The sequence below is a fragment of the Penaeus japonicus genome, unplaced genomic scaffold, assembly GCF_977035675.1.
Source record: "Penaeus japonicus unplaced genomic scaffold, GWHDUDI00000001_assembly GWHDUDI00000038, whole genome shotgun sequence".
In the NCBI taxonomy this organism is placed as follows: domain Eukaryota; kingdom Metazoa; phylum Arthropoda; class Malacostraca; order Decapoda; family Penaeidae; genus Penaeus; species Penaeus japonicus.
Window position 1 is genome coordinate 12,011,100 of NW_028234440.1, and position 12,252 is coordinate 12,023,351.

The 12,252-nt window shown below is 48.2% G+C and overlaps 2 protein-coding genes across 6 annotated transcripts in view; one reads left to right on the top strand and one right to left on the bottom strand.

The window, feature by feature from the left end:
• Window positions 1–11,614, top strand: part of trbl (tribbles pseudokinase 2) — a 77,104-nt gene extending 65,490 nt beyond the window's left edge. For both annotated transcript variants that reach the window (XM_043010825.2, XM_043010826.2), the window contains exons 4-5: window positions 7,791–7,973; window positions 8,098–11,614. In XM_043010825.2, coding sequence (XP_042866759.1) covers window positions 7,791–7,973; window positions 8,098–8,416 — 502 coding nt within the window. In that variant the 3' untranslated portion in view covers window positions 8,417–11,614. The remainder of the gene's footprint in view (window positions 1–7,790; window positions 7,974–8,097) is intronic.
• Window positions 11,615–11,691: 77 nt separating this feature from the next.
• LOC122249716 (uncharacterized) overlaps window positions 11,692–12,252 on the bottom strand; it is a 31,316-nt gene continuing 30,755 nt past the window's right edge. For all 4 annotated transcript variants that reach the window (XM_043010823.2, XM_043010822.2, XM_086533108.1 and 1 more), the window contains one exon: window positions 11,692–12,252. This exon is cut by the window's right edge and continues 957 nt beyond it. The gene's annotated coding sequence lies outside the window, so the exon portion shown is untranslated.

Genomic DNA, 12,252 nt, shown 5'->3' on the forward strand with positions numbered 1-12,252 from the left:
CCACTTCTCCCTCGGCTTTATAATACTTTCTTTGTCGACTCTTTTTTTTCTCTCTCTTAATATTACAATGCCGATACTATTTCTCAAACGATTTCATATGTTAGGTGCAATACGACGGCGACGGAAGGCAACAGCGCCCTTACAACCAGGGGGCGCAAGGCCGGATATCGCCCGGCGCGTGGCGGGAGGCGCGTGCCGGCACCCGCTCGCGATTCTGGCCCGTGTGCGAGGAGCCGATAAGAGCGCTTTTCATCGCAGTGTCGGCCGGCGCTGGTGACGGTGGCAAGGGTCGGTGATGAAACGCAGACGTGGCGCGGTTGTCGCAATTGTAATTATGGCTGCCGTGGCCTCCCCTTGAATTTATTGAATCCTATCGCGAAAACCCGTCCTGGCCGTCGTCGGAGGCGGGCTCAGGGGCGGACGCGGCCGCTGGAACACCTCGGGGAGGGGGAAGGGGGTCCAGGGGGGAGGAGGGGAGGACGGAGGGCCAAGATCGGAAGGAGCGGCAGAAGGAGAGGCCTCGGCTGGGTCCCTCGCGAAAGGGGAGAACATTCTTTACCTTTATTGCCTTGACTCTTTTTCTCGAACTTGCAAATAGGAACAGCACCGCGTCGCGGCCTCCCGATACGGCGTTGCTGGAGGGGGGGGGGGGGGCAGATGCACACAGACATAGACTGAGAAAAACAAAAGGAGAGAAATCGAAAACGAACAGAGGAGAAAGACAGAGACAGACAGACAGACGTAGAGGCACAGAGGCAGGTGGCTCTCAGGATGATGCATACATAAATAGGCAAAGGAGAGATAGTCAAGCAAGCATCTCATCAACCGAGCCTTCTGACAGCGTGAGAAGTGTAAATGGAGTGTGTGTGTGTGCGTGCGTGCGTGTGCGCGCACCCATTCAGGGTGTTTCAGTGATGCAAAAAGGGACGCTTGCGACACACTCGGGGAAAAGGAAAAGGGTGGAGGGAGGGAGGGCGGGAGGGAGGGTATGATGGGTGACAGCCCGAATGGTGCTGTTCAGGGTAGCTCTTGAGAGAGAGAGAGAGAGAAGGGGGGGGGGGCAGAGTGAGAGAGGCAGGTTTCCAGGGATGAGGCCTGGGTTTTATAGAAAGTGGTAGAGAGGCGGCGGTTGGTTCCTTATGCAATGCGTACATTGTTATCTCCCTTGTCGGCGAGTAAGCTTATACAGGGACCTATTTATCACTTGTCATCATCACCATCACCGTTATCACCACCACCACCACCACCATTAGCTTGAGAAATCCTCATGTTGCTCTGCCTTGCATCCGACCCGAGGTGCAGTGACACATTCTCCGTCGGATTCAGGAGCAGCAGAGTAATGCGAGATCCCGCTCGCGCGCCGCTTCAATCCGAGGGAAAGTTAAGCTGTGAGAGACGTCCAAGGAAGGTGACACGGCGGGGAGGGGGAGGGGAGGGGGGCAAGGGGTGAGGACGCACAGGAGGGAGGGGGGCACAAGAGAAGGAGGTGGTGGTGGTGGTGGTGAGGAGGTCGTTTGTCTCTGGTGTTACGAGAGAGATTTTCCAGTGGTGTTTCAAAGTCCCTTCGTTTGTTTGTGTTTGATTGTTTGTTTGTTGCACGGGAGACGCCGTGTGTGCGAACGCCTTCCGCTTCTGCAAGTCTCGTTCGTTCGTTCGTTCGTTCGTTCGTTCGCGTGCGCCGGCTGGTTTGCATTTCTCCGAAATGTTTTCTTGGCGGCGAGGCGAGCGATGCAATATCTGGAATGGCACTTGCTCCAACGTGCGTCCGGGGAGAGACCCGTGGGGAGCGAGTGCAGTGGCGGGGCCGAGCGAGCGAGCGAGCGAGCGAGTGAGCGAGCGGTGAGCATTAACCTTGTCTCCGGTGGGCAAATATGTTATAGATGCGGTATGGTGGGAGCGGACGGCGTGGCCTCGATGTCAGCCGCCAACCTTCACCTACATAAGGATTCTCAGTCACTCCTCTCCTCTGCCGCCGCCGCCGCCGCCGCCGCGCTGCCGTCGCCCCCCTCCTCCCGCCTCCACGCCGCTTGCCTCTGCGTCGCCGGAATTCCTTTTCACTTAGACCATTCCGCCGCACCTGCCCGTCTGTGCCCACGGCAGAGGTTGGAAGGGCCTGCCACCTGTCACCTGCCACTAGCGCCTCCCCCCCCCCCCTGCCTCGGGAGTGTCACACCCGCCTACCTTAACCCTCAGATAATGACGCATTTAGTGGCAGTCTCGTCGGCGTGTTGCAACCATTACACGCGCACGTAAATACTCTATTGTGAGCGAAATGTCACAAGCAAGCGAGCGAGCGAGCGAGCGAGAGCGGGAAGGGGCGAGTGAGCCGAGCGAGAGAGCACGCCTCGTTAGCCGTTGCCGCCGCGCTTCACCTCGACACTGTTCGTCGCGGCTCTTGGTGTCCCGTGGCCGTCACACCCCATCGGTAACCTTAACCTGGATGTGACAGGGAGGGAGGGAGGGGGGAGGGAGGGGGGAGGGGTCTCACTCGCAGTGACGAATGAGAATATCGTCACGGGGAAGAGAGAGGGACGTTGGGAGGGAGGGAGGGAGGGGGGAGGGAGGGAGTTGTATTGTCACCAACCCATACTTTTCTTGTCACTGTCTTCATTGCCTTCAGAGCCCGCCACATGACCGCCTCCCAGCATGCATGACAGTCATGGAGGTCTGGGGGAAGGACGCGTGCACCAGACTCTCGCTGCGCCACGGGAGGTGTCCTTACATTTGCATGTTGCAGCCGTGTCAATTCGGGATTGTTGAATGAGCGCCGAGTCTCCAGGGCGCAGCCGATTAAAAGGCCAACAATGATGATAACAGTGATGATGATAATGATAAAAAATATATATACCCAACAAAGGCACACGACTGTCACTGGTGTTTTGTCATCGGGATGTTATCCATATCTCCCCAACGCCGTTCATACATACCTACATACATCCGCTGTGTCGTAAGGCCGTGGAAATCCACTCGCTCAGACACACGTCACTGTTCCCCTTCAGACAGCGCCGAGGGAGAAGGCGAGTATTACGGAGCTAATGAGTGCGAGTGATAGGAATACGAAGCGATGGATAAGCACGGAAGAGAGAGAGAGAGAGAGAGAGAGAGAGAGAGAGAGAGAGAGAGAGAGAGAGAGAGAGAGAGAGAGAGAGAGAGAGAGAGAGAGAGAGAGAGAGAGAGATCGTGGTGGATGTGCCCTCACCCGCCTTACGCTACACGTGCTTGGGTGTGGATGTATCGTTATGAAAGATGTATGCCGGGTGCCAGGACGGGTTGTCTGGCTTCACTGGAGCGATTACGCAGGAAGGGGAGATGCGAAGGCTGAGGCGAACGAATGGGTAGAGAGACAATGGAAAGTAGATGGAGTAGGTAGATGGACATCAGGCTAAACTATTGCCCATTACTGACGCAAATGACAACACGGGTTTAAAGCGAATGGAACGCCAAGAGAAGGGTTGCGTGTGTAGCCATGATATGTGTGCAGGATGTATGTAGGTTGAACACTTTTAATGGTCTTGACTTTTTTAAAATGGCATAATGTAGGTCACGGCGGGAAAGCTCCAAGAGGAAAGGGGAGGAGGAGAAGAAGAAGAAGGGAGGAGAAAATAAGATAAGTAGGGAGGAAAGTGGAGGGCGAGGAGAAAGGAAAGAAGAGGGAGGAGGGAGGAGAAAGGCAGAGAGGGAGGAAGGGAGGAAGGGAGGAAGGGGGGAACTGCAGGTGAAAAGAGGCGTGAACGGGGAACGTCGATATTGTGTGACCTGCCATGGCCCCCGGGGGAAGGGCCGGGAAGGAGGGGGAGGGGGGAGGGGGGAGGGGGAGGTGTGTACCTTCTGAACTGTTGTTGTGGGTTTGGGTGCGTTTGTTTGTGTGTTGGGGGGGTGGGGGATGAGGGTTGTTTGTGTTTGCTTTTGGACTGACTATCTCGTTTTCTCTTGGGCTCTTCTCCCTTCTCTCGCCCCTTTTCTATTTTTATCCTAGCGTCTCTGCTTCTTCCATTCGCTCTTCTTTTGCTATCTTCTTTTTGTTTCTCTCTCTCTCTCTCTCACACACACACACACACACACACACACACACACACACACACACACACACACACACACACACACACACACACACACACACACACACACACACACACACACACACTCTCACACATACACACACACACACACACACACACACACACACACACACACACACACACACACACACACACACACACACACACACTCACACACACTCACACACACTCACACACACTCACACGTATATATATATATATATATATATATATATATATATATATATATATATATATACATATATACATATATACAAACATACTTACATAGTCAATAATCCTCCCAGCCGCCTTCCTCCTCTCTGCCAATCTCCGTCAATATCGCGATGGTGTTACACAAGTGATGTTGCCTCTGCAAGGAAAGCGCAATTCCTCTGATGGCGTTACACACAATTATATTGCCTCCAGTTACACAACGCGTTCCATGACGGAATGCACTAAGCGGCCATTTCACAAGGAGGCACACCAACGCAAGCCTATAAGAAGCATAGGCCTATCTTCGCCCTCGCTCCTCCTTTTTCCCCTTCCACTACCCCTCCCTTCATCTTCGCTCCCTCTCCCTCCTTTTTTTCTTCATTCACCTCCCTTTCCCTCCCTTCATCTTCACCTGCCTTCCCTCCTTCCCCCACCCACCACTGCCCCCTCCCCTCCTTCCATCTTCCCTCCTCACCCCTCCTCTCCCCTCCCTCGAGCAGAGTCAGCAGAGTCAGCCAGCCTGGAATCTGCTCCAGCGGCCGCCGACGTAGCTTAGATATTGGGCGATTGCAGCGCGACGCCGGCAAGGTCCTTCGGCGCGGGGGCGGGTGGGCGGGCGGGCGGGCGGGCGTGTCGCTGCTGTGGCTTTCTCGCTGGCGACGACGACAATTATTCTCCCCTGCCTCTGGAAGACCTCGTGGGGAGGGGGGGGGGAGGTTGTAGGGGGTCGGGTGGGGTGGGGAGGTACATTGAGCGGGGGTAGGAGAGGGGGAGGGTGTGGGAGGAGGTGGGTTGTAGAGTTGGTAGGGTGTAAGGGGAGGGGGAAGGGAGGGGAGGGGAAGTCAGCACATCAGAAAGGGAGGGTGTGTGGTGACAGGGGGGGAGGGGGGAGTCGGTGGCTTGTGGATTGTTATTGTGTGTGATTAATGTTATTGTTGTTGTTATTGCTTATGGACGTGGGTGGGCTGGCAGTAGTGCCAAGTGCCACGTGTTAACTTTGGTTATTTGGCTCATCTATTGGTTGCTTCATGATTTCGTGATGAGGACAAAATAATGATGATGATACCGATAATGATAAGGATAGTGATGATGAGAATAATGAGTATAATGCTGATGATCATCACAAAGATGACTAGAGTAATGACGCAAGGCGACAGCGCTAACGACATGGAAACGCTGATCCGCTGCCTAGTTGCGGCGCGCGGACCGCCAACGCCAGGCCTCCCCTGAGCTGCACGCGCGCCGCCGCGCCGCTCGGATGAGAAACTCGCCGCCGTAACCTAGAAATGGCCGCCAGGGATCAGCGCTGTGGTTCCGCTGGACGCATTTTGAGGGGGGCGGGGGGAGGGGGGAGGGGGATTGTGGCAGTGGGAAATTTGCAACACATAACCGTTGCCATTACGCAGCATATGGATGTCACGGCCACCCTGCCAAGGTGACGTCACGTTGCGACACGGCGCTCAGCCCCCCACCCACCCCCCCACCTCTACATTACCGCCTACCTTACACCCCCCCCCTACCCCCCACGATGCGGATGTTGACGTATTGCGTGATTCGGATGTTCAATTTTTTTTCTTCTTCTTCTTCTTTTTTTCTTCTCTTCTTCTTGTTTCCCTCCACCGTGCCTTATTTGGACATGTGCGTTCTTCCCTAAGGAGAACACGCACTCACGACGCCCCACACTCGAGGAAATACTTCGATTCTGGAGGAGGAGGAAAAGGAGAGGAGTCGGGGGGGGGGGGATGTCTTTTACTAGGAGCGTGGGACGAATAATGATTATGATTATAGTACCGATGATAACAATAATGATCATAACAACAAGAAGAGCAATCAGAAGAACAATAATAATGATGCCATTAAGCCATAAAGATGAATAGATAGATATTTAAATAACAGCTTCTAGCGCCAGAACCCCCCCTCCCCCCCAGGCGCCGCCCCTCATTCTGCCTTTGTTCTCGAGTTGATCAACAGCTTGAGAAATTGGAAGGAAATGCATCACAATCCTCGGTGCTCTGGCGCAGGAGCTGTTGCGCTCGGCGGCCCAGCGCACGGACGCGTGGTTGCCTTGTTGTTGTTGTTGTTGTTCTTGTTGTTGTTGCTAGCAGCTTAATTAGTGATGAAGGTGATGATGAACGTCGCGCTACGGTAGTCATCCCAGTAAACAGACGCGGCTGTTGTGTCTCTCTCTTTCTATCTATCCATCCATATATCTAATGTCACTCTTTCTCTCTCCCTCCCTCCCTTCCCTCCCCGCTCTCCCCTCTCCCTCCATCCCTTCCCTCCCTTCCCTCCCTGCTCTCCCCTCTCCCTCTCCTGCCTCCGCCCCCCCCCCCTTTTGTTATTAAGTTGTTGGGTAAAGGCAAAGATGTTGACAAATACGCGAGATTCGTTTCCCCAAAGGAAATGCCTCGGCAGCCCCTTGTATTGTAACACGTGAAAGGAAAGGCGGGTGTGCTAAGGCGATTCCTGAGATGCGTCGACGTCTGCCTTCGGGGTGGGAGTCCTTCGGGGGGATTGTCTTTTAGATTTTTCATTTGTTTCTTGAGATTTATTTGTGTTGATGGGTTAGAGGGAGGGGGGGGGTCCCTCTGGATCTTCTTGCGTCTTTTCACTACTTCGTGTTTTTCCTTTTGTGATTTATCCTTCGGTTTTTAGTTGATACTTTCTCTCCGTTTTCATCCACTCTTTCCTTCTCCTATCTCCCTTTCTCTTCCTCTTCCTCTTCCTCTTCCTCTTCCTCTTCCCTTCCCATCTCGTCTCCCATTTCCTCTTCTCCTCCTCCGTCTCCTCCTAGGCGGGTGTTTAACGAATTCCCCGCAGTGCAGAGCGATTTGCAGAATATTACCCAAAAACGCAAATGAGAAAATACTTTGTCTCTTCACATGAACCGGATGACATTTGTAGACCGGTATGTTGTAGTTTTTTATGAGTAGCTTTCAAATTCCGAGGGTCTGTCCGTCTGTCCGTCTGTCTGCCTGTCTGTCTGCCTTAGAAATGTTTGAAGGTGTGTCATGGGTTGACTTGTATGACGCGAGTGGAGGCGCCGGACACAAGGGCGGCCGCACTCTACACAGCCGATTTGCTTTCTGGAAGAAGATGGGGCACGTTTTATGCGTGTGCGTGCGTGCGTGTGTGTGTGTGTGTGTGTGTGTGTGTGTGTGTGTGTGTGTGTGTTTGTGTGTGCAGTTTTGCATTATTGTTCTAAATTATTTTATCCAAAATACCTATTTAGAGAATTATTGACCTACGCTATACCTATATAAATTAAATGCTGTTGGATTAGTAATGTCTAGCACATCAAATCAGATTAAATATGTAGATGTAAATTTATATTCAACCAGCACGCAATGATGGAACTTGTTTGCACACCAAAATCATTTGGCTTTCTTTTATCAGTCAAATGAAACTAACATTTAATGGAACCATTTTATTATTTTAGTAGTCAAGTGAAGGAGGCAATATCTCTGCTAGGAAATCCTATTTCATGGAAATCTAACCCTTTCTTTCCCCCGACAGACAGCAAGTGTGTCTCGAGAGCCTAGAAGACAGCGTCCTGGTGGGCGACGAGGACTGGCTGCAGGACAAGCACGGGTGCCCGGCCTACGTCGCGCCAGAGATCCTCACGTCGTCCTCGTACTCGGGCCGCGCCGCCGACATGTGGGGCCTGGGCGTCATGCTCTACACTATGCTCGTCGGCAGGTGAGGACTTGTGGCTTTGTGAATGATGTTGCTCACCGGACTGAATGAACGAGATAGTTTGTTGCAATGAGAGGAGCGAGCGCGGCCGCCGATCTAACGCTGTGACCCTTTCTCTCCCCGCCAGGTATCCATTCCATGACTCGGACACGTCGTCGCTGTTCGCCAAGATCCGGTGCGGGGAGTTCAAGGTGCCCGAGTGGGTGAGCTCCCGCGCCCGCCACCTCATCACGGCCCTGCTCCGGCGCGACCCGGCCCGACGCCTGGCGGTGCAGGACGTCCTGTCGCACCCGTGGCTCACCCGGCCCCCCCGCGACCACCCGCTCAGAGACCCCACCGACCACACCGTCCCCACCATGTTCTTGCAATCGCCGAGCCACCGCTCGCAGTCTCCGAAGGCGAGCTCCACCACGGCGACTCACACGCCCAGTCTCTTCGGCCTGTAGAGCTCCGAGCACTTTCAACGTTTACCTCTCCGGCCGCCCGCCGTCAACCGCGGGTCGCCCAGAAAAACAGCAGCGGGCTTCTTCTTTTTATTTTTTTATTATTACCGTTATCGTTGATGCCCCGACGTGCATTCATTGCATTATGCCCTCACTTGAGATCTATCAGATTGCTCCAAGTATTCATTTTCATTTTGCCTGAAAGTTGATCCCGTTTCCACGAGGAACTGAATCTTGCAACAAACTGCCATTTGTATAACATGTCTGCATGACTTTCGGAACCAGAAGAGTTTGCAATTGTAATTCGTAGTTTTATAACACCTACAAAAGTGACTAAGGTATCACAGGTATTCACAGATATGTTCATTTGCAACCCTAAAATGTTTGAGATCAACATAACCGAGCGTGAGGGTGGAGCGGCTCGGTGCATCCAGAACACGACGATGGTGGTGGTGCTTTCCATGCCTTTTGGGCCGTTCGTATACTGTATAATTATTCTGTTATGCTATGGAAAGGCTGTCCTTTATATTTTGAGATTTTGTCCAAATAGAACGTTTTATAAGATGCTTTCCATATAGAAACAAGCATACATCTTCTGACCGGTAGGGATATTTGTGCATATTGTAATTGAAAACTGGGCGAAGCAGCAAGGCCCCTTGTTCCCTAGTCTTAAGAAAGAAAGTGAAGCTTTAGGTATTTTTCATGGATTCCAGCTAGGCAACATAGCAGGACAAAGTCTCGGAGTGTGCTCGTTCATAGTCATGGGCACGGTTGAAAATCTGTGATAACTTGCATCTTCAAGGCTTGTAGGCTTCAGTAAATATGCGTTAGTTAAGAGTGTTCCATATCATAAGGGTTCTCGTGGCGTGCTGCGAGGCATGGCCTGGTGGCCCCAGAGACAAGGTGTAAAGAATAGCTTTGTAGATTTGCAGGCTTGAAGATGCATACTTCTTGAAAGATATTCTTTTAGGGATCCTATAGCATTATCCTATATTTGGATCAATGGCAAGACAAAAAATATCTTTACCTCTTTCATGTATGTAATTTTTAAATATTTTCTATCAGTGGCAAGTAAAGTACAATATTAAACAATAGGGAGTAAGTGTCGTCTTCTGTGTGTGTATAAATACATACTTCAAAAATGAAAGAAACTGCTGTATACTATGTAATATTTTCAGGAAATTGTCTGCAATTAAACTAGCCTGTCTTTGGTGTGCAGAAGCGAGCTTTATGGTGTGGTGGGAAGAGAGCCAAACGGTTTGTGGAGGAATTTCCTTGATATTACGACAGACTTTTAAAATCTTCACTACTCTAGAATTAATGCTTTAGTCTCAACTTAGCATTTGCTTTTCAAGTATCTTTTCACAGTTATGTAACAGCAGTTATTTCAGATATATGGTAGACCTAGTTGGTAAACATAGCACAAATCTTGTTTAGCAGTGTTATACTTTAGCAGTTTCTTGAAGCAATGCAATTCATTGGTAGTGAGCTTTTATTTGTATGTAAAAGTGACCGGTTATTTTAACATAATCATAATAGCTCTGCAACTTACGTGAGCTATTTATACTCTGCTTTCTTTTCATCTTGGTATTGCATTGTGAACACAAGCTAAAGGTACTCCAGCTGTAAAACGCAGCGAAGTAACATTGCAGCAACAGAGTCTACTGTATAGAGTGAAGGGTAAAGGGTATGAAACCCTTTTCTTAATTGGTGTGTATGATTCTACTGTATGAATGTGTGTGCAAAGCATATTGCATAAAAATCTGTCTTGCGAAATGATCAGTTACACCAATGACGACACGCGGTTTAGTAAGGCATATTTTTCTAAACAGAGCAAGGGAAATATGAGCTATTGGACTGCTGTTGTACTGCTGATGCTATGTGCATGAAGACGCAGTCTTTGTGCAACTTCAAGTTGAGCGTTTCTGATCATTCGCAGTGCTGTTAATAGGTAACGCCATGTGTCAAATCTTCCCCACATCTTCCGTTTCCAGCGTACAAGATGACAAAGTCGTGGCAGGCCGTTCGCCTTGTAGCGTTCACGACTTCTGACTGATTAAAGGAAGTGTTGGCATTGATCTTTTCAGGGGATCACGCAATAGTAGTGTTGGGATGGATTCATTTCTTGTAGAAATTGGCATTTTATATTCATTTTGTTATACCATTTGTATCTTATGCACTCACTCCTTAATATTGTATTGCTAGATTTACTTTTTTTTTTTTTTTGCATTCCCAATGCTAGTCTTAAATGTGTAGAAAATAGAGTACAGATGTTGAACAAGAAAGTAATTGATGGAATAGCATAGTTGCGCTCCCCTGATAATGTGATTGTGTACATATAAGTTTGTTTTAGGTATCAGTATTTATTTCTTTGCATGGAATTCAAAGTCCAGGCCCATTGATGTTGGGTTAGCATTTGGCGAGTTATGACGGTTGCTTGATTGTGGTGGGGAGGATAGATATGAGAAACCAAATTGAAAGCAAGTTTCATGAGTTGGCAATTCTTTTTGTTCATAGGCTCGTGTCTGGTATTCGACAGAGAACCCTGCTCAAACGTACTAGGTTGTTTTAGCAGAATGTATGTGCTGAAAATGAAATGTATGAATATCGATCTTTTACTATTGTAAAAGTCTTTGTTCTGTTTTCTGGCTAAACCAGTGCCTTGCCAGTGTCATTTTAGCATGATCACAATTTATTGGGCCAGATTTCTTTCTTTTCATCTCAAGAATGTAGTACTTGCAAGGATAAGAGGTCTAGATTTAATGAAAATTCAACTCTTACTCTGCTCTGTATCTTGGTATTGAACAAATTATATTTTTCTTAAAAAAAGTGTTTATATTCATACTTATATAGATATCCTCAGTTTCAGTTAATTATATGAGGTAAATCACTAAAAAAAAAAGTGATAATTCATTTTTTAAGGAAAAAAAGAGCCTGCTGACAACCTAGTTCAAATGGGAAACCTGTTTGTGTCACAACTGTATGTGTAAGGGATAAAAAGTGGTTTTTGTATCCAACTAAAAATACTCTTTCCACCATCTGGAAACAAAAATAGTGTTTTAATTAACTTACCCCATTGAGAGGGTGTGTTGTCCCTTACGTGTGCAAGAGGATACAGAATGCCATGATACTTGTGTAAATAACAGTTTTGTATATATTCTAATGTGAATATTCCATGTTATAATAAAAATTGAAATTTTATATGTGGTTTTTATTTTCATTTTTATTCAACTTTCAAAATAAATGTTGAAAATTATAAGGGTTTAAAAAAAAAACTCTTCAAAATATGGCATTTATTTATACAATTACAATGTTTTCAAACCTTCAAAATGGAATATGAGATGAAGTCCCTATAAAATGAAGATGCCTCTTAAAAAGTTTCCTGTATATAGAACAAAATAAATCTTAACGTTTACGGAGAATCTTGACAAAACAATTTCAGAATAATCATAATAATAAACAATAATAAAAAATAAAAAAATACAAGTAATACAAATACTATGTTTTTTTAAAAATTACTGGTAATAAAATTATTACACAAGTCTCGACAGAAGAAATTGCTTTTAACCCCTAAGAGATGAAATGAATGACCATTTATCAGCTACTCATAAGTGTCACCTAACCATGAGATGTACAATAAAAAGGTGAAGTGTTCCCCACGAACTATGGACAATGATGATGACATGATACTAACAGGATGTACAGTGCCATATATTCACTTTGTACAGTTTGTCTTTATCTACCATTTAATCCTTGGATGGCACATTTATTCTCAAATCTACACACATTGCCACAATTCAAAAAGAAAAAATGAAAAAAAAGCGCAAATATATATAGAG